The sequence below is a fragment of the Portunus trituberculatus genome, chromosome 46 (assembly GCF_017591435.1).
Source record: "Portunus trituberculatus isolate SZX2019 chromosome 46, ASM1759143v1, whole genome shotgun sequence".
NCBI classification, from domain to species: Eukaryota; Metazoa; Arthropoda; class Malacostraca; order Decapoda; family Portunidae; genus Portunus; species Portunus trituberculatus.
The window spans coordinates 29,832,735-29,852,734 of record NC_059300.1 but is presented as its reverse complement, the minus strand read 5'-3'; the positions used below and the strand labels follow the sequence as shown (position 1 = coordinate 29,852,734).

The 20,000-nt window shown below is 40.7% G+C and overlaps 1 protein-coding gene across 14 annotated transcripts in view; it reads right to left on the bottom strand.

Annotated features, from left to right (window-relative positions):
- The window catches only part of LOC123520151 (neuroglian-like), a 183,676-nt gene that overhangs the window by 70,612 nt on the left and 93,064 nt on the right, over positions 1–20,000 (bottom strand). For all 14 annotated transcript variants that reach the window (XM_045282108.1, XM_045282109.1, XM_045282103.1 and 11 more), the window contains one exon: positions 921–1,026. In XM_045282108.1, coding sequence (XP_045138043.1) covers positions 921–1,011 — 91 coding nt within the window. In that variant the 5' untranslated portion in view covers positions 1,012–1,026. The remainder of the gene's footprint in view (positions 1–920; positions 1,027–20,000) is intronic.

The window sequence follows — 20,000 nt, the reverse complement described above, 5'->3', positions numbered from 1 at the left end:
CTCCTCCCCTTCCTGTGTTGCCAGCGTGCATCATAACCTCATGCACAACAAATGTATCTTTTCCCTGAGTGTAAAGGGGACTCGCTAGAAAAATACACCTGCTTAATTACTCCCCACAAAGTGACTGAAAAGATACACTCACAAATAAACTCTTTCCTTTTATTCTTCCCTCTCTAAACCTCTAAGTGATTAAATATTTGCCAAACACTGCAAAATCTTGTATCTGATTCTATTTATCGTCTGTGAGTCTCTAGATACACAAGGTCATTCCGGAGATATATTCATAAACAGACTCACTTTTTTTTCTTCCACCTGTAAACGTTGTAAGTGATGAAATATTTACCTAACACTAATTATATTCCCATTTCTGATTCTATTTAATTTCCGTTAGTCGCTCTAGATTCAAGGTTACTACTCTGAAGATACTAATATACAGACTCTATTTTTTTTTCTTTCCTCTATGGGGATTAAACAATTTGAGCGTAGTGTCCAAATTCCTTACTGACGGTGAAATGCAATGGTACTCCCTTAGACAGACTTCATAAATGGTGTAATGCATTCCCTGTCTACACTAACTAGCTTGGCTCATGTAAGACTTTAAAATGAAATCATAGGGTAAAATAAGTATGTAAACTATAAAAAAAAGGAAGAAAATTAAATTGACTTACGAAGAAACACACACACACACACACACACACACACACACACACACACACACACACACACACACACACACACACACATCCTTACTTTACACGTTAATGATAAAAAAAAAACATTAACCACCACAACCAAAGCGTTACCTTCAAATAAATAAACAAATAAGCAAATAAACAAATAAACAAAAGCAAAAAGACCTATCACAGCATACCATTAACCATACCCATCATCACCACCATCACCACCGTCACTATACTTACACCTGGCCTGCGCTGGGGCGACGAGGCAGCAGCACCACCACACGGCCACCGCCACCGCCGCCACCGTCCTTCTCGGCCCTCTCGTCCTCATCTCGGCCGCCAACACCTGCCACGGAGAAGAGAACAGGTAAGTTAGTGCCAACTCACCTGTCGGCTCCTCACCGTCGCGTCTACCTCATTAGGGCTGGCACAGGTGAGGGGGAAAGGGAGAGGAGTGGGGAATGGGGAGTGGGAAGAGGGAATGGGAGAAAAGGAGGAGGGTGGTTTTAAATGGGAGGATCTGGGAAGGTTTGAATGGGAGGGATTGGGAAGGAGGTTTGAATGAGAGGAGTGAGGGAAGGGGAATGGGAGGGATGAGGGAAGGGCTTTGTATGGGAGAGATGAGGGGAGGGGAGTTAAGATGGGAGAGATGAGGGAAAAGGGGTTTGGATGGGAGAGATGAGGAGAGGGGAGTTCAGATGGGAGGGATGAGGGGAGGGAATCTGGATGGGAGGGAGAGATGCACAAGACATTTTCTTTCTCTCTTAACATTATTCTGCCCACCTCTCTCATGCAAGAGTTAACCAGCATTTGCAATAACTGACCCCTTTAAAACCTTGAGTGCTTCAGAAACTCATAAGGGGAAATTAAAATAGTAAAGACTGTGGCCATTGATCTGATTTCCATAGACCCTTTCTAATGTCAATAAAATGATGTAATCGCACGCAAATCTCAAGGTAAAAATATGTCCCAGTATTGAAGGCAAACGCTGGAACTCCTTGGCTGCTTCTGTATTCCCTCCTTCCTGTGACTTGAACTCTTTGAAGACGAAAGTTTCAAGAGTCGAGACACTTATCCTCCACTTTGAGATAATCGGTTTTTTTTTTTACCTTTATTTGTGGACTGGCAATCTTAGCAGGAATTTCTCTTTTATCGCTCTTGTTTCCTTTGGCCAGTGGCTCCCTTGCATAAAAAAGAAAGAAGTGCTAGAGACAGAGCAGGAAAAGGAGAGGAATCAAGAATATAGAAAGAAAAGGAAGGAAAGAAAACAATAAAGTAGGAATGAATGAATGAATGAATGAAAGAAAGAAGGAAGGAAGGAAGGAAGGAAGGAAGGAAGGAAGGAAGGAAGGAAGGGAAAAAATGCTATTGCTAGGGTACTGCAACAAGAAAATATAGCGCTGAAAGAAGGAAGGAAGGAAGGAAGAAAGGAAGAAGGAAGGAAGGAAGGAAGGATGAAGCGAACGAACGAACGAATGAACGAACGAACTAACGAACGAACGAAATAATGTATGGAAGGAAGGAACGAACGAACGAAAGAATGGAAGGAAGGAAGGAAAGAAAGAAGAAAAGAAGGAAATAATGAAAAAAAGAAAGAATAGAGAAACGAACGAAGGAAAGAATGAAGAAAAAGGAGAGATAAAGAAGGGAAGAAGGATTAATTAGCGATATGGCACGTTAACAAGGTCATCTGATACTTGAAGGAAGGAAGAAGGGAAGACAGGACGGAAAGAAGGAAAGAATGAAAGAATGAAGAAAGAGAGAGAGAAGAAGGGAAGGGAGAAAAGAGACAAGGGAGGGTGGATAGAAGGAAGGAAGGAAGGAGAGAGGGGAACCAAATGAGATAACAAAGGGATGAAGAGGAAAGTTTAAGTGACGGAGGGGAGGAAAGTTGAGTGAGAGAGAGAATGAGGGAAGGAGGGAACAGGAAGCAGAGGAGGAGGAGGAGGAGGAAGAGGATGTGAGGGTATAGAAGAGAGGGGAAGGAAGGAGAGTTTACGATGGGTGAAAGGAAAGAGGGAATACAGAAGGAGGAAGAGGAGAGAAAGAGGAGTGGACAAGAGAATGACAAGAAGGAAGAGAAAATAATGAAAGAGGAGGAAGATAAAATGGAGAAGAGGGAGAGATGAATTAGATGTAACAGAAGAGAAAGGAGGAAGATGAGAAAAGAGAAAAAAAAAGAAAGATAAACGAGATAGTAAGATAAAACAAAGTGACACGGAGGGGAGTGAAATAAAGAAGGGAGAAGATGAACGAGAAAGGAGAAGAGGAAAAGGAAGGAGGAGACGAAGAAGAGGCAGACGAAGAAGAGGAAGAAAAAAAAAAAAAATCAATAAAATAGAAAAAGGAATAAGCTAAAAAGAAAAAAAGAAAAAGCAGAAGAAAAGGAAAGGGAGGACGAAGAAGAGACAGAAGAAGACAACGAAGAATAAAAAATAGAAGTAAAAAAAAAAAAAAAAAAAAGATAAACAGAAGGGAGAATAAACTAATAAAAGAGAAAAACGAGAAAGAGAAGAAGAAAAGGAAAGTGGAGACGAAGAACAGACAGAAGAAGAAGAAGAAGGAGAAGAAGAAGAAGAAGAAGAAGAAGAAGAAGAAGAAGAAGAAAATAGAAGTTAGAAAAAAAAAGAAGTTAGAAAATAAAGAAATCAAAACGAAAAAAGAAAAAGAGAAAGAAAAAAGAAAAAAACAAAAGAAAAGACAAGTCGACGAAAACAAAGGAAAAGAAGAGAAAAAATAGGAAGAGGAGGAAAAAAAGGGAGAAGGAGAAGAAGAAGAAGAAGAAGAAGAAGAAGAAGAAGAAGAAGAAGAAGAAGAAGAAGAAGAGAAAGAGTAAAAAAAATAGAAGTTACAAAATAAAGAAATCAAAACGAAAAAAAAAGAAAGAAAAAAGAAAAAAAACACAACTCGACGAAAACAAATGAAAAGAAGAAGAAAAAATGAGAAAAGGAGGAAAAAAAAGAGAGAAGAGGACGAAGAGGAGGAGGAGTAAGCAGTGTATGGGCGGGGCAAGGAGGTAAGGGGCGTCAGAAGCCATAGTGACAAAGCGGCGGCCTCACAACTTAATTAGCGACAATAACACTGACCTGAAACAACGACTTAGCATTGGGTGGTGGTGGTGGTGGTGGTGGTGGTGGTGGTGGTGGTGGTGGTGGTGGTGGTGGTGGTGGTAGTGGTAGTAGTAGTAGTAGTAGTAGTAGTGGTGGTAGTGGTGGTGGTGGTGGTAGTGGTAGTAGTGGTGGTGGTGGTGGTGGTGGTGGTGGTGGTGGTGGTGGTGGTGTGATAGTGTAGTGGTAGTAGTGGTAGTAGTAGTAGTAGTAGTAGTGGTGGTGGTGGTGGTGGTGGTGGTGGTGGTGGTGGTGGTGGTGGTGGTGGTGGTGGTGGTGGTGGTGGTGGTGGTGGTGGTGGTGGTAGTGGTGGTGGTGATGATGATGGTGATGTATTGATGGGGGGTAGTAGTAGTAGTGGTGGTGGTGGTGGTGGTGGTGGTGATGGTGGTGGTGGTGGTGGTGGTGATGCTGATGGTGATGGTGATGGTGGTGATGGTGGTGGTGGTGGTGGTGGTGGTGGTGGTGGTGGTGGTGGTGGTGGTGGTGGTGGTGGTGGTGGTGGTGGTGGTGGTGGTGGGTGGTGGTGGTGGTGGTGGTGGTGGTGGTGGTGGTGGTGGTGGTGGTGGTGGTGGTGGTGGTGGTGGTGATGGTGGTGGTGACAAGATAAAAAATAACAAGGACAATAAACACGAATTCAAATAACAACAATAAAAAAAAGTATATAAAAAAACACATTGTCGGGAACTTTACACATTCAGGGGAAGGAAAATACCTCTCTCTCTCTCTCTCTCTCTCTCTCTCTCTCTCTCTCTCTCTCTCTCTCTCTCTCTCTGTGTGTGTGTGTGTGTGTTCCTTCTCCTGCTTCCACTCCCATCTCTTACTCCTTTTTTCTCTTTCTCCTCCTCCTCCTCCTCCTCCTCCTCTTTGTTACAAGCTAACATATATTCATTTACCTGTTATTACCATACTTCTCCTCCTCCTCCTCCTCCTCCTCCTCCTCCTGCTCCTCTTCGTCTTTCTATTTTGTTCACCATTATCACCATTGTCTTCTCCTTACCTCCTTTATTCTTGACAATCTTTCTTTTTTTTTATTCTTTTATTATCTTTGTCCTTCCGTGATTCTTTTCTCATTCCCTATACGTTTTCTTCTCTTTCTCTTTCTCTATTCTTTCTTTTGTTGATTGTCCATTATCGTCTTATTCTTCTTTTATCTTTATTTGTGATCTCTCTCTCTCTCTCTCTCTCTCTCTCTCTCTCTCTCTCTCTCTCTCTCTCTCTCTCTCTCTCTCATAGTTTAGATTAACGCTTTTGACTTTGTTCGGGATTGGCACCTCAGTGGTTTTTTTTATTTCTTTTTTTTTCTCTCTTTTTAACTCCTTCAGCACTGGGACGTTTTTCTATCATGAGTTTGTTTATATTTAGACGATTTTATTTACATTAGGAAAGCTCTATGGAGATCAGAAGATTAATGGCCAGAGTCTTCAATATTTAAATCCCCGACGTAAGTTTCTGAAGCTGTATAAAATCATCAAATAGAAAGAAAAATTAATATGGAAACGCGTCATGGTTCTGAAGGGGTTAATCGTAATTTCTTGTTAGCATTAGCATTTCCTCCTTTTTTGTCTCTCCCTATTATTTTTTTTTCTAATCATCTCGCACTTATTCACTCCATTCATGAGCCCATAGTCAATATTTTCACTTGTTACTTTCTTCTTCTGTCGTCTCTTCTTCTCTTTCTCCTCTTTCTCTTCTTCATGTTTTTTTTTCTATTTCGTTTCTTCCGCCTCCTTTTTCATGCATCTCATCTATTTGTTTCTCTTCCTTCTTCTCCTCCTCCTCCTCCTGCTCATTGCTCCTCCTCTTTCTATTTTTCTTCATCTTCCTCTTCCTCCTCCTCCATGCTTCTCCTCTTTTTGTTTATCTTCCTCCTCCTCCTCCTGCTCCATGCTCCTCCTCTTTCTATTATTTTCTCCTCTTTCTGTTTATCTTCTTTTTCCTCTTCTTCTTCTTCCTCCTCCTCCTCCTCCTCCTGTTCCTCGCAGTGGTCGTCGTGAGGGGAGGGGCGGGAAGGAAGCATGTTGTTAAGAGTGGCGATGGTTGGTCCGGCCGCGTGACACCCATTCAACACACAAGCGTGAGCCTCACACTTCCCCGCTCCACTGCCCCCAATCACCCCGCCCCGCCCTCTCCCGCCCCGCCATCCGTCACACTCACCCCTGTCCACCCGTCTATCTATCTCTTTCCCTCTCTTTCTCTCCAGTGTATAACTCCTATCCTGCTTCTATCCATTGTATTTCTCCCTCGCCTCCTCCTTTTCTTTCTTCATCTTTCTTCCTTCACAGACAACAAACAGTTAGTTAGTGTGTTACGTTCCTCTCACACTTCAGTCTCATTCTTTACTCACTGCCTTTGCTCTCTCACATCTATCTTTTATTTTCTTACCTTGCTTTCTCCTCTTCATTTCTCTTCTTCAATACCTGAGGGTTGTTATCTTATGTTTCATTCCTCTCACAGTCTTCATTCACTCTCCTTGCTCTCGCCTATTTTATCCTTTTTTTTATTTTCGAATGTCCAATACGGGGTGATTTCTGAGAGATTTTGTTCCTCCGCGATTCGGGACCACTGCCTTCCATGTAAGGTTCAACCCTGCTTCAATAATTTCCGTATCTTTGCCACTTGTAATAGAAACAATTTAAGAATTCTGGAATCTCTGTACATCTCTCAACTAAAACCAGCCTTCAACAACACACTGCCAGCTCACCCACTTTCTATTTTTCAATCTTGTATTTTGTCATTATTTTAACCTTTTGTGCTTTTATATTTACATGTTTTATTATTCTTTGCTTTCGACCACTGAAGATAACCTAACACATGTCGGAATGTTTGGTTATTAATTAAAGATGGTACTCGTTGCTGCATTCATCATTAGTTTCATCCTGTACTTTTTTTTCTGTCACGGTTCTGGTGTAATTATCTTCCTTTGTTCAGTAAGAGGACAGTCATTTAGTCAGCTTACTTTATCCTATTTTCTCTTTTGTTTCCTTTCTCCCTCTGTTTTGGTCTCTTTCTCTTCATTTATTCAGTAAGAGACCAGTCATTTATTTTCTTCCTACTTCATCCTAAATTCTCCTGTTTCCTTTCTTCCACGGTTTGGCTTACTCCTCATCCTGGATTTAATAAGAGTCAACCTACTTTATCCTATTTTCTTCCATATTTCCTTTCCCCCCACTGTTCTATTCTCCTTCTCCTCCTTTATTCAGCAAGAGAGACCATTCATTTTTAGTCACCCTACTTCATCTTTCTCACACAATTCTCATTCCCTCTTTACTCACTGCGGGTATTCTTTCATTTTCTTTCCCATCCATCTCTTTTCCTCACTGCTTTGGTCTCGTCTCCCACGCCACTCCCGTTTCAGTGCAGCCCAGTATCTCAGTCCAGTCTCGTTTCTAGCCACCAGTCTAACAGTGTCGCTTTTCCCTCTGCCTTCCATCTACTGCCCACTCACAGCTTCTCTCCCTCTGCGTCTTCCACCCACTGCCTCAGTCTCCTCTGCCTCGCTTCCACTTTCCTAATTTTTGTGAGTTTTCCTACGAGTTTGTCGGTCTATGTTTGTATTCTTTACCTGTTTTGTGTGTTTGTGTGTGGATTTCGTTGATTCATATTTTTTTTTTTACTTTTTCTTGAGTTTTTTTCTTGGTGTTTTTCTTTCTTTTTATTGTTACGTCTGATTTTTTCTTCCTTGTTTTGAATGTTGCGGTTTTTTTTTTTTTTTTTTATTTTTCTTAAACCCTTTTATCTAATTTATTCATCATTCTTTATTTCTATTTATTTTTCCAGCATTACTTATCCACACACCAGCTATTCATTTACAATTCTTCCTTCACTCTGAACACTCCAGCATATTCTCTCTCTCTCTCTCTCTCTCTCTCTCTCTCTCTCTCTCTCTCTCTCTCTCTCTCTCTCCTTTCAGCATTTCAATACGCTTTCATTCCCTCAAAAAACCATCTCTCGTTTCTTCTTTCCCTCCACCTCCCTCAACCCTCATTTCCCTCCATGACACCTTCCCTTCACTCCCTCATTCTTTCCAGCTCTCCATCATCCCTCCAAGACACCCAACACCTAACTCCATCCCTTCTTCACATCTTCCCCTCCCTCCCCTTCCCTCCGCCACATCATCCTCTCACTCCCTCAGCCCTTCCTTCCCTCCATCATAACTTCCTTTCACTCCCTCCTTCATCCATCCATCCTGTCTCCCTAAAACCTCTTGCCTTGCAGAGTCCCAGGCCCGCCCCGTGACTCAGCCCCGCACATAAGAGCAGTGTTGGTCTGGCGTCACCTGCTCTATATACATGAGGCCGTCACGTTCCCGCCGCCTCAGGAGCGAACGAGGTGAGCAGATGAGAAAATTGTGGACGACAGGGAAAAAATGCCAAATTATCTCAAATGAATGTAATGAAAAATACGTTGTGAAATTCAGGTAGACGGGTAAAAAGAAAGCAAAGGATGGATCTCGTGACAAAAAAAAAAAAAAAAAAAATGTGTTGCTTCCTAAAGGTGTGGAGTGGGGAACTGAGCGGTAAAGGTGTGAATTTGTAGCAATATAAGGGAAAGTTTATGACATTTTGTGGTAGATGGCGAGAAAAAAATATCTGTGCCTGACTCTAATGAAAATAAAATAAAACGAAAAATAAAATGTGGAATCATAAAAATAGATAATGAGAAAATAGAGACAAAAATGTAAATTCATAATAAGGGAATGAGAAAAATTTAAGAATTCATAGCAGGAAAAAAACAACTTTTATTTAAATCTAGCGAAGAAGAAATGAGAATTCTTGTAGATGTAAACAGAGAAAAAAGGAGGAAGAGAGAGAGAGAGAGAGAGAGAGAGAGAGAGAGAGAGAGAGAGAGAGAGAGAGAGAGAGAGAGAGAGAGAGAGAGAGAGAGAGAGAGAGAGGCAAAAATTATATCTCAACCAGAAAAAAAGCCGGATTTATAAAGATGTAAAAGCAGAACAAGCGGTACACTCGTTCATTTGTAAACCTCCTCTTCACCAGACTTATAAACACCACAAGAAAAAATGGTAAAGGATATTAAAGAGACAAGAAAATAAACATAAATCTTAAGATGAAGACACTAATAAAGAAGATCTGAAGAGAAGCAGGTCCCAACACACGCAGACACAAACACACACGTCACATTCTAGATCAAATGTGACAGTGAGTGATGAGATACAAATATTCAGTAAAAAAATAAAATAAATAAACAATAATAAAGAAAAAGGGGTGAAGGAATATTTAAGACCAGGAAGAAACGAATAAGGAAAAGAAGGAAAGCGTGTAAGAATTAAAAGCGTATATTTGTAAGAAAGGATATGAGTAATGTAATCAGAAAAATAGCCATTAAAAAGAAAATAAAAGACGAATGAAAGGAGGAAAAATATGAAATAAGCTAAGAAAAGAAAGAAAAACAGTGAAAAAGAGATAAGCATGTCATAAAACAAGGGATGAGAATTAAAACTACAAACATATCAATGAAAAAGTGGAAAAAATAACCATAACAAAAGATAAAAGATAAATGACAAAAGAAAAATGTTAAAAAAAGATAGGAAAAGAAAAACTGAAAAAAAATATATCAAAGAAAAGTGAAAATTTCAAGACAACAACCAATCACAATCAAACAATAACAAAATGAAAGAATAAAATAAGAAAAAGAAAAAAATCCAAGAAAATACACACATCCATAACTAAACCCACGAACTTAAATGAAAAAAAAAAAAAAAGATAGAAAACACACAAACTCAAAGAAAAACAACAACATCAGCTGTTTCAGAGAGAGAGAGAGAGAGAGAGAGAGAGAGAGAGAGAGAGAGAGAGAGTTAGGGATTCACACAGGTGGGCGTCAGGTTGATTACTGGCAGAGAGGTGTGACAGGTGCAGTGGTCACAACGCAACACACTCACTCACACACACACACACACACACACACACACAAAACAAGGACGAGCCATCAAGTTCATCACAACATTCTGCACTTGGTCAACGAACATCAAAATATTTACAACCTTACATGATTTTTTTTTTATTGATTTATTTCAGCTCGTCTTCTTTTTTTTTTTTTTGTCTGTTTTTTCTATACTTCTCACTGTTTCTGTGTCAGTCTGTCTGTCTGTCTGTCTGGCTCTGGCTCTCTCTCTCTCTCTCTCTCTCTCTCTCTCTCTGTGTGTGTGTGTGTGTGTGTGTGTGTGTGTGTGTGTGTGTGTGTGTGTGTGTGTGTGTGTGTGTGTTTTCATGTAAGTGTCTAATTCTTATCTACCTCTTTCATTTATTTCTATTTTCATATCCTTAACAAATGATAAACAGAGAAATATAAGGAAGAAAAAAAGTCTACATGAAGTTAACATACATACATACATACATACATACACACGAATCTCAGCTAAAAAAAAATAACAACGTGTCTTTAATGAGATATATGTACACTTCTTAATAAATTACATATCTAAAACCAAGAAAGAAAAGAAAAGAAAGAAAAAAAAAACCCAGGTAACAAACAAGAGAAAACATGAACTAACAAGGTGAAGAAAAAAGAGAAAGAAAATATGAAGAGACAAGAAAATGAACAAAATATAAAGAAAAGAACATATGACTAACGAACCAAAAATAAATAAAAGAAAACGGAAGGAAGGAAAAAAAACGATCAGACTAGGCGAGTTTTCTGATCCATGCACGATATGAGACAGCGGTGGGATGGGATGGAAGGGAGGGAGGGGGGAGAGAAGGCAGGAGGAAAGGGAAGGCAGAGAGGCGAGCAGGACAGGGAGTGGGGTGCAGGGGATGGGGTGGAGGGGGAGAGAGAAGGCAGGAGGAAAGGGAAGGCTGAGAGGGGAGCAGGACAGGGCGTGGGGTGAAGGACATGGTGGAGGGAGGGAGTAGTGGGGAGAGATAAGGAGTGAGCGATGAGCGAGGAGAGGCTCTTGGGGCGGGGTCGGGGGAGATACAGGACATTATGTAAGATTCAAGAGAGAGAGAGAGAGAGAGAGAGAGAGAGAGAGAGAGAGAGAGAGAGAGAGAGAGAGAGAGAGAGAGAGAGAGAGAGAGAGAGAGAATTTCTAAACACTTCTATTTTGAGTAACCCTTGTGGGCCTTTCCTTTACAAACTGGCACTGAAGAAGGCCTTCCTGTCTAAATTTTATAGTTTTAGACCACTGCCCTACACACGTACACAAATACACACACACACACACACACACACACACACACACACACACACACACAATAAAAAATACAAAAAAAAAAATGGCAAGATGGTAAAAGAAAAACGAAGAAAATGATAGCAATTTGAAGAACTCGATGTGACTGTTTGTTAAGTGTCTCTGGTTATCTATTCATTTATTTTCCTTATTCCTACAGTACGAGTTGAGTTACACTAGTTTAACCCCTTCAGTGCTAGGACGCATTTTTTACCATGAGTTTTGGGTACGATTAAACGATTTCATTTACATTACGAAAGGTCTATGAAGGTCGAAAGATTAATGGCCAGGGTCTTCACTATTTCAATCCCCCACATAAGTTTCTGAAGCTGTTTAAAATCACCAAATAGTAAGCAGAATGAATATGAAAACGCGGCATGGTACTGAAGGGGTTAAGAGAAGTAAATCTAATGAGTTCATCCGATTCCTATTAATCTTTTGGAGGAAGGACAAAGAATAATGATTAAAATATATCACGTTTTTTCCAACTTATCTTTCCTTCCTTATTTATATCAAATATATGAACAAATAAGGTGAAGGAAGGAAAATATAAGGCAGAGAGAGAGAGAGAGAGAGAGAGAGAGAGAGAGAGAGAGAGAGAGAGAGAGAGAGAGAGAGAGAGGCGGCTGGGATCGACACTGAGGAGGGCTGCAGGTTAGGTCAGGTCACAGCTGGCGAGGACGAGTGACCCAGACAGGTGACCTCTTACTCGCCCCATTCAACACAAGAAAAAAAAAAAAAAGAAAAGAAAAGAAAAATTGTGAAGAAAATGCTGAAGAAAAGTTAAGCTGCGGTGGACAGGGCCAATGAGAGAGAGAGAGAGAGAGAGAGAGAGAGAGAGAGAGAGAGAGAGAGAGAGAGAGAGAGAGAGAGAGAGTATTCAGTCTGGCACCAAAGTCTCTCTATCCGTCTCTAAAAATTCTCATACTGTTGGCACCATGACCTTGTGCCGCGGCCAGACACACACACACACACACACACACACACACACACACACACACACACACACACACACACACACACACACACACACACACACACGAATGCACCACTACGCCCATTAACTTTCCCATAAAACTCGAGAAAAGAGTTCCCGTTAATTAAAGCTTTTGGTCCCGCGAGGAGGAGGAGGAGGAGGAGGAGGAGGAGGAGGAGGGGGGATGGTATTAGTCACTCTTCATCTATACCAGCTACGGTCTCCTCACTCATCTTACTCATTCACTTTCATTATTTTTTCATGTGTGTGTTTCTTTCGCCTCATTTGCAAGCAGGTGACGTTGACGGGACACCTGAGTCTTTAATTATTTCACTCTTCTTCCCTTCCTTTCTTCACTTCACTTCAGTTCCTTTCCATTCACCTTTCCTTCCCCTTTCCTTTGATTTTTCTTCTTCTTTCCATTCACTTCACTTCTTTTCCTTTAATATTTCTTCCCTCTTTTCCCTTCCTTTTCCTTCACTTTTAAATCCTTTCCTTTAATTATTCTTTCTTTCATTTCCTTTCCTTTTCCTCCCATTTATCTTCCCTTCACTCTACCTTCCCTTCCCTTCCTTCCCTTTCCCTTTTCTTCCTTTCCACTTTCTCTTCTTTCCCTCCCTTTCCCTTCATTTCCTTCCCTGTCTCTTTACTTCTCACAAAACACAATCAAGAAAAAACTAAAGAAAAATAAAAGAAAAAATATATGCGTATAAATTCACCTATTGTCACATATTAATAGAAAAAATACATTACTAATATTATATCCATCATTTTCTTTACCTTAATCTAATAGAGAGAGAGAGAGAGAGAGAGAGAGAGAGAGAGAGAGAGAGAGAGAGAGAGAGAGAGAGAGAGAGAGAGAGAGAGAGAGAGAGAGAGAGAGAGAGAGAGAGAGAGAGAGAGAGAGAGAGAGAGAGAGACCCAGAGAGAGACAGACACCACAGAGAGAAAGATTGGAAGAGGATACAGTCAGACGTGAAAATTATACACTTGTTCACTCTCTCTCTCTCTCTCTCTCTCTCAGCCAGTGTTAAACGTGCTATTTTTTCGCGGCTTGGCTTAAAACAACTATTCTTTTGCTTCTTATTTCTCTGCGCCAGACATAACTACTTAGATAAAGGACGAGGCGAACAGAAAAATGAGGCACAGAGGAGGAGGAGGAGGAGGAGGAGGAGGAGGAGGAGGAGGAGGAGGAGGAGGAGGAGGAGGAGGAGGAGGAGGAGGAGGAAGATGAAGATACCCTCACGTTCCAAATAAACACTCTTGGTGGGACAATGGCACTCTCTCTCTCTCTCTCTCTCTCTCTCTCTCTCTCTCTCTCTCTCTCTCTAACTTCGAAAATCTTCCTCCTTCGGGTCTCAGATCCAACATTCAAAGACTTATGGTTTGAGGAGGAGGAGGAGGAGGAGGAGGAGGAGGAGGAGAAGAAGAAGAAGAAGAAGAAGAAGAAGAAGAAGAAGAAGAAGAAGAAGAAGAAGAAGAAGAAGAAGAAGAAGAAGAAGAAGAAGAAGAAGAAGAAGAAGAAGAAAGGATGAAGACGATAATAAAGAAAGCGAAGAAAGTATAAGGAAAGGAAAATAAAGAAAAAGAAGGAAGAAGTTTTAAGTACTATGAAAACTCACTCACACTCACACACACACACACACACACACACACACACACACACACACACACACCATTGAATAAACAGATACATATATTCTGTAAAAATAAAAAAAAAAAAAAAGATCAGAAGGGAAAATTTAAAAGTGGATGAGAGGAAAAAAGAGGAAAAGAGGAAAAGGTCACTGAGTAAGTATAGAAGGTCATCTCATAGCATACCTCTCCTTCCTCCCTCCCTCCCTCCCTCCCTCTCATCTCTCGCCTTCCCTTGTGTGCGTCTGACCTTCCTTCCCATACCTTCCCTCCCCTCCCCTCCCTACCCCTCATCTCCCCTCACCTCCATTTTATAGCATCTCTCTCTCCTTCCTTCCCTCCCTCTCATCTCTCGCCTTTCCTTTTGTGTGTCTGGCCTTCCTTCCCCTTACCTTCCCCTCCCCTCCTTTCCCCTCATCTCCCCTCACCTCCCCTCCTTTCCCCTCATCTCCCCTCACCTCTCCTCCCTTCCCTTCCCCTCCTTTACCTCTCCTTCCCTTCCCTTCCTTCCCTTACCATCCCTTCCCTTCCCTCCCTTACCTCCCCTCCCTTCCCTTACCTCCTCTCCCTTCCCCTCACCCCCTTTGTCTGTCTCGCGTCTCGGTCTGACCTTCCCTCGCCACACGATCGAAAGTGCTATCACAATTGTTTATTTATTTATTTATTTCATTTTTTTGAGAACCTTAGCATTTTTTTTTTTTTCGTTTGTTATTTTTTTTGTTCTGCTTTTATTTTTTTTTTTTATTTTGTTCCTCATTTCTCTTTCGATTTGTTTTGTTTTGTTTTCTTATCTTTTATTGCTTTATTTGTTTTTCTCTTGTAATATTCCTTTTTTATCTATTTTCTCCCTCGTTATCATTGTCCTTTTCCTCTTGTTCATTCAGTGTTCTCTTCCTCCTCTTTTTCTTCTTCTCCTTCTTCATTTCTTTGACTTCATTTCTCTTCTTCTTTCCCTTCTTCTTCTTCTTCTTCTTCTTCTTCTTCTTCTTCTTCTCCTTCTCCTCCTCCTCCTCCTCCTCCTCCTCCTCCTCCTGATCTCCCCATGGACCCCTGAAGACCCCATCACCTTAAGCCCACACCTGATTTCACCCATGGGACACACACACACACACACACACACACACACACACACACACACACACACACACACGCCATGGACACATAACTATCACATATACTTGAACACATAAAAGCAGATATTGTATTACTAAACAAGAAAACGCACACACATGCACGCACGCGCACACACACACACACACACACACACACACACACACACACACACACACACACGTTAGGGTCACCTCAATTCCATCAGTTAGGGTCAGAGAGAATTCCATCAGAGAGAGAAACGAGAGAGAGAGAGAGAGAGAGAGAGAGAGAGAGAGAGAGAGAGAGAGAGAGAGAGAGAGAGAGAGAGAGAAAGAGTGTTGTAAGGATAATCAAAGAGAATAACATGAAACAAGGAGAAAAAAAAGTGAAAGACGGAAGGCGAAGAGAAAGAGGAGGAGGAGGAGGAGGAGGAGGAGGAGGAAGGTGGAAATAAACAAGAGAAAGAGGATAACAAGGAGGCAGAAGATGAGGATAGGAGATAAGAAAAAGGAAATGAAATAGCCAAGGGAAAGAGAGAAGGAAGCAAGAAAGGAAGAAGGAAGGAAAGAAGGAAGGAAGGAAGGAAGAAAGGAAGGAAGGAAGGAAGGAAGGAAAGAAAGACATGGAGGAGGAAAATAATAAAAACATACTTCCATATATGATTGTGAAGGAGAGAGAGAGAGAGAGAGAGAGAGAGAGAGAGAGAGAGAGAGAGAGAGAGAGAGAGAGAGAGAGAGAGAGAGAGAGAGAGAGAGAGAGAGAGAGAGAGAGAGAGAGAGACAAGATGAAGATAGGAAGAGAAAGAAAGGTCGAAAGAAATAGATCTCTCTCTCTCTCTCTCTCTCTGCAGGAAGGGAAAGGGAAAGGAAAGGCTTGAGGACACTCGAGAAAATTAAAGAAACAGGTCAGTCTCGCAACATAATGAGAGAGAGAGAGAGAGAGAGAGAGAGAGAGAGAGAGAGAGAGAGAGAGAGAGAGAGAGAGAGAGAGAGAGAGAGTACAGTAATAATTCTAAGTACATTAAACACACCGCCATTTCTTTTCCATCTAATGTTTCACTTATCTATTCACTTTATCTCATTTTTCTTAATCCTTTCCTCCCTCCTTTCTTCCTGTCTCTCCTCCTTCTTCTCCTTTCCTTATCTTCTTCTCTTTCTCCAACTGCGCCACCACCACCACCACCACCACCACCAACAACAACTACAACAAGGGAAAAAGAAAGATATTTGTCTCTTCACACGACAGGGAAAGCCTCGAACCGGTGTGTGTGTGTGTGTGTGTGTGTGTGTGTGTGTGTGTGTGTGTGATCATTATTTATGCATTAACTGGAGAGTCGCAGAGAGAGAGAGAGAGAGAGAGAGAGAGAGAGAGAGAGAGAGAGAGAGAGAGAGAGAGAGAGAGAGAGAGAGAGAGAGAGAGAGAGAGAGAGAGAGAGAGAGAGAGAGAGAGAGAGAGAGAGAGAGAGATGAAAAACAAAAAAAAGACAGAAACAACATCAACATCCTTACTTTCTCGTCCTCCCATCTACATTTTTTTTCAAAGATTAAAACAAAGACTTAAAAACTCCTTTTCTGAGATCCTAGACGCCCTTGACGCCTCCTGAAGGAACGGAAGGAGCGGGATGGGTGGCAATGATCAGGAGGAAGGAGGCAGCCAGGGATAGGAAGGTCAGGAAGGAAAGAAGGAAGGAAGCGGTGAAGGCAACTGGGATGGAAGAGAGAGAGAGAGAGAGAGAGGAGGAGGAGGAGGAGGAGGAGGAGGAGGAGGAGGAGGAGGAGGAGGAGGAGGAGGAGGAGGAGGAGGAGGAGGCGGATGGCATTATAATGAGGCTGAAGGAAGGACACAGGAATTAAAAAAAAAAAAAAAGATAAAAGAAAAAGGAAATATTGAAATAGCAGACGGAGAAAGAACGGAATGAAATGAATGAGGAGGCGGAAGGAGAAGAAGAGAAGGAAGGTACTGATGAAAGAGAATAATAATAAATAGGTACACCTTCACATACACACAAATCATGTACACACAAACACAAACACAAAACTAAATTAGAAAACGTGATGAAGTTTTTTTTTTTTTTTTCCCCGGCCCTCAAAATTATGTACTTTTTTTTCATAGCTCTACATCTTCTACACTAAATTAAATGGGCAATAAACCTTTACTCACTTATTTACTTACTTACTTACTTATCTATTCACTAACCTCAACTAAATAACGTAATCAATTCATTTATCTACTCCTATGGTTTTGTGGACAGCTCATCACCTTCACTAACACTCTAACTGCCTTTCCATAACTGAACAATCTTGCAGCTACCCTTAACTACCTTACTGATAACCATAACAACTTTACCTTCTACTAAATAATCCTAATATTCCTGACTTGAATACATTTAAGAGGGAGATTTCAAGACATTTATCCCTTTTTTTTTTTCTTTTTCTTTCTTTTCTTTTTTTTTTCTTTTTTTTTTTGCTAACTCTCTCAAACCTGCAAGGGAACTGGCAACATAGTGGGTCTCTTTTTTTTTCGTTTTCTGTTGCCCCTGTCTAGCTTTTCCCTCTTACATAGAAAACGCTATTATCATTATCATTATTATTATTATTATTATTATTATTATTATCATTATCTTTTGTATATTTGATCCAACTACCTTTACGCTTGAAAGAAAAGGCAAAGAGGGAAAGAAAAATGAAAGAAAAGGAAGAGAAAGTAAAGAAAGAGAGTAAAGAAAAGGGAAACATGAGATTTAAAAGAACAAGAAAGAGAAAAGTAAAGAAGAAAAACGACAGAGAGAAATGGAGGGGTGATACAAGGAAAGAGAGAGTAAGGAAGGGGAGGAAAAAAGAAAATACTGAGAACAAGGAGGAAAAGAAGGAGAAAAAGGGGAGATGATGAGAGAAAAAAAAATGAATGTAAAGAGAATGAGGAGGGAAGATTATTACGGCGAAAGGGAAGAAAAGAGAGAATAGATAAAAGGTTGGAAGGAAAGAAAGCAAGAAAGAAAAGAAAAACGAAAGGAAGATAAGCAGAGAAAATGATAAAAGAGGACATATGAAAGACTAATTAAGGGAAGGAAGGAGGAAAAGTGAAGAAAAAAAAAGGATAAGAAAACAAAAACGACCAGAAAAGAAAGAGATGACAAAATGAAGGAACTAAAAAAGGAAGAAAATAAAAGAGAGAGAGAGAGAGAGAGAGAGAGAGAGAGAGAGAGAGAGAGAGAGAGAGAGAGAGAGAGAGAGAGAGAGAGAGAGAGAGAGAGAGAGAGAGAGAGAGCAGACAACAACATGAAGACGCTCTGGAAACTGGATTGACTCTTTCCAAACTCTTAGATTCTTCCACTCTTGGTGTTCCTTTTATTCTATTTTTAGGAAGACCCGAGGAAAGAAGGAATTAGTGAGTTTTCTTTCCTCTCTCTCTCTCTCTCTCTCTCTCTCTCTCTCTCTCTCTCTCTCTCTCTCTCTCTCTCTCTCCTTTCCTATCTTTCAGTGCTTGATGAGAGACCTTTCAATCCCTTTTTATCCTTTTCCTTTTCTCTCTTTCTTTTATCTCTCTCTTTTTCTTTCTACGGAAAGGGGAGAGGAGAAAAAGAGAAAAGGGAAAGGAAAGAGAAAGAGAAAAAGAGAAAAGAGAAGAGAAAGGGAAAAAAGGGAAGAGCAAGGAAAAAAGAAAAGGGAAAAAGGAGAGAATGAGAACATGACGAAAGGGAAAGGGAAGAGAAAGAGAAAAGGAGAAGAAAGGGGAGAAAAACAAGGAGAAAAAACAAGAGAAAGCATTAGAAACATATGCATTGTAATTTATTAACGATAAGTCTAGTTTTTATTGCTTTCACTAAAATAAAAACAAGAATAATCGCTAATAACAATTTCTGAGAGAGAGAGAGAGAGAGAGAGAGAGAGAGAGAGAGAGAGAGAGAGAGAGAGAGAGAGAGAGAGAGAGAGTGTAAGCCTTCTTTGAACGACCCTAAAGTAGAAGTTAAGTGTAAAGTGAGGCTTTTACCAGTCGGCTTAGTGGTGGTGGTGGTGGTGGTGGTGGTGGTGGTGGTGGTGGTGGTGGTGGTGGTGGTGATAGTGGTGGTGTTGGTGGTGGTGGTGGTGGTGGTGGTGGTGGTCGTGATAGTGGTGGTGTTGGTGGTGGTCGTGATAGTAGTGGTGGTGGTGATGGTGGTGGCTGATGTTGTTTTTTGTTATTATAATGGTGGTGGTGGTGGTGGTGGTGGTGGTGGTGCAGTGTTATCAGTACAGAAACAATTAAGCATTTGTAATTGTGAATAATGAGACGTGGAGGTGATAAAACAGATGAATCATTATGACAAGACTGATAATCAAGAAAATCAGATAAGCGAAAGAAAGAAAGAAATGGAAACATGGAAAAATAACAATCGTGACAACAAAAAACAAAAGAAAATGATTACGAAGGGAGAGATGGATAGAAGAAAGCTTAAAGAGAATGCAAGACAGGAAGAGAAGAGGAGAGGACAAAATAAAGAGTGGTGAGGAAAACTGAAAGAGGGAAGAAAAAAATAACACTAATAGCAAGAAAATTAAACATTACAAATTGAAAACAAATATAAAAAAAAAAGACCAGCAAACAGAAAAAGAAGAAAAAAAAATAATAAACAACACACTCAAATGCCAACCTAAGAAAATAAATCAATAAATGAAAAACAAACAAATAATACACAACACAAAAAATGAAACAAAAACAAAATTAGAAGAAAAAACTTGACATCAAAAAACTTACGAAAAACAAAACAAAACAACATAAGAGGAAAACAAGAACAAGAGAACAAGAAGAGGAAGAACAGCGACCAATTGGCACCATCAAACACACGAGTGAGTGATTAGAGCAAGGCGCCGCAGCAGCTGAGATCATAATGACACCTCTATAGGAACGATACTCAACACTAAACTAAACACACAATATAAACACTAAAAAGGTAATGCAAAACCAAAAGGCTAAAAATACGAGAACCTAAATAAAAGAGTTAAAAGAACTTACAAAACAAGCCATAAAGAGGACGCAAAGTAAGAATCATGAGACACACGATACTGTTCACTATACTGCAGTGTGGCCAGAACTGTGCCACTGGAGCGACGGCACTGCTGGGGAGGAGCTGGAGAACTGTGTGTGTGTGTGTGTGTGTGTGTGTGTGTGTGTGTGTGTGTGTGTGTGTGTGACTGTGTGTGTGTGTGTGTGTGTGTGTGTGTGTGTGTGTGTGTGTGTGTGTGTGTGTGTGTGTGTGTGTGTGTGTGTGTGTGTGTGTGTGTGTGTGTGTGTGTGTGCCTGAAGGATATGCTGAAGGGACGGACGGCAACAGAGGTGTG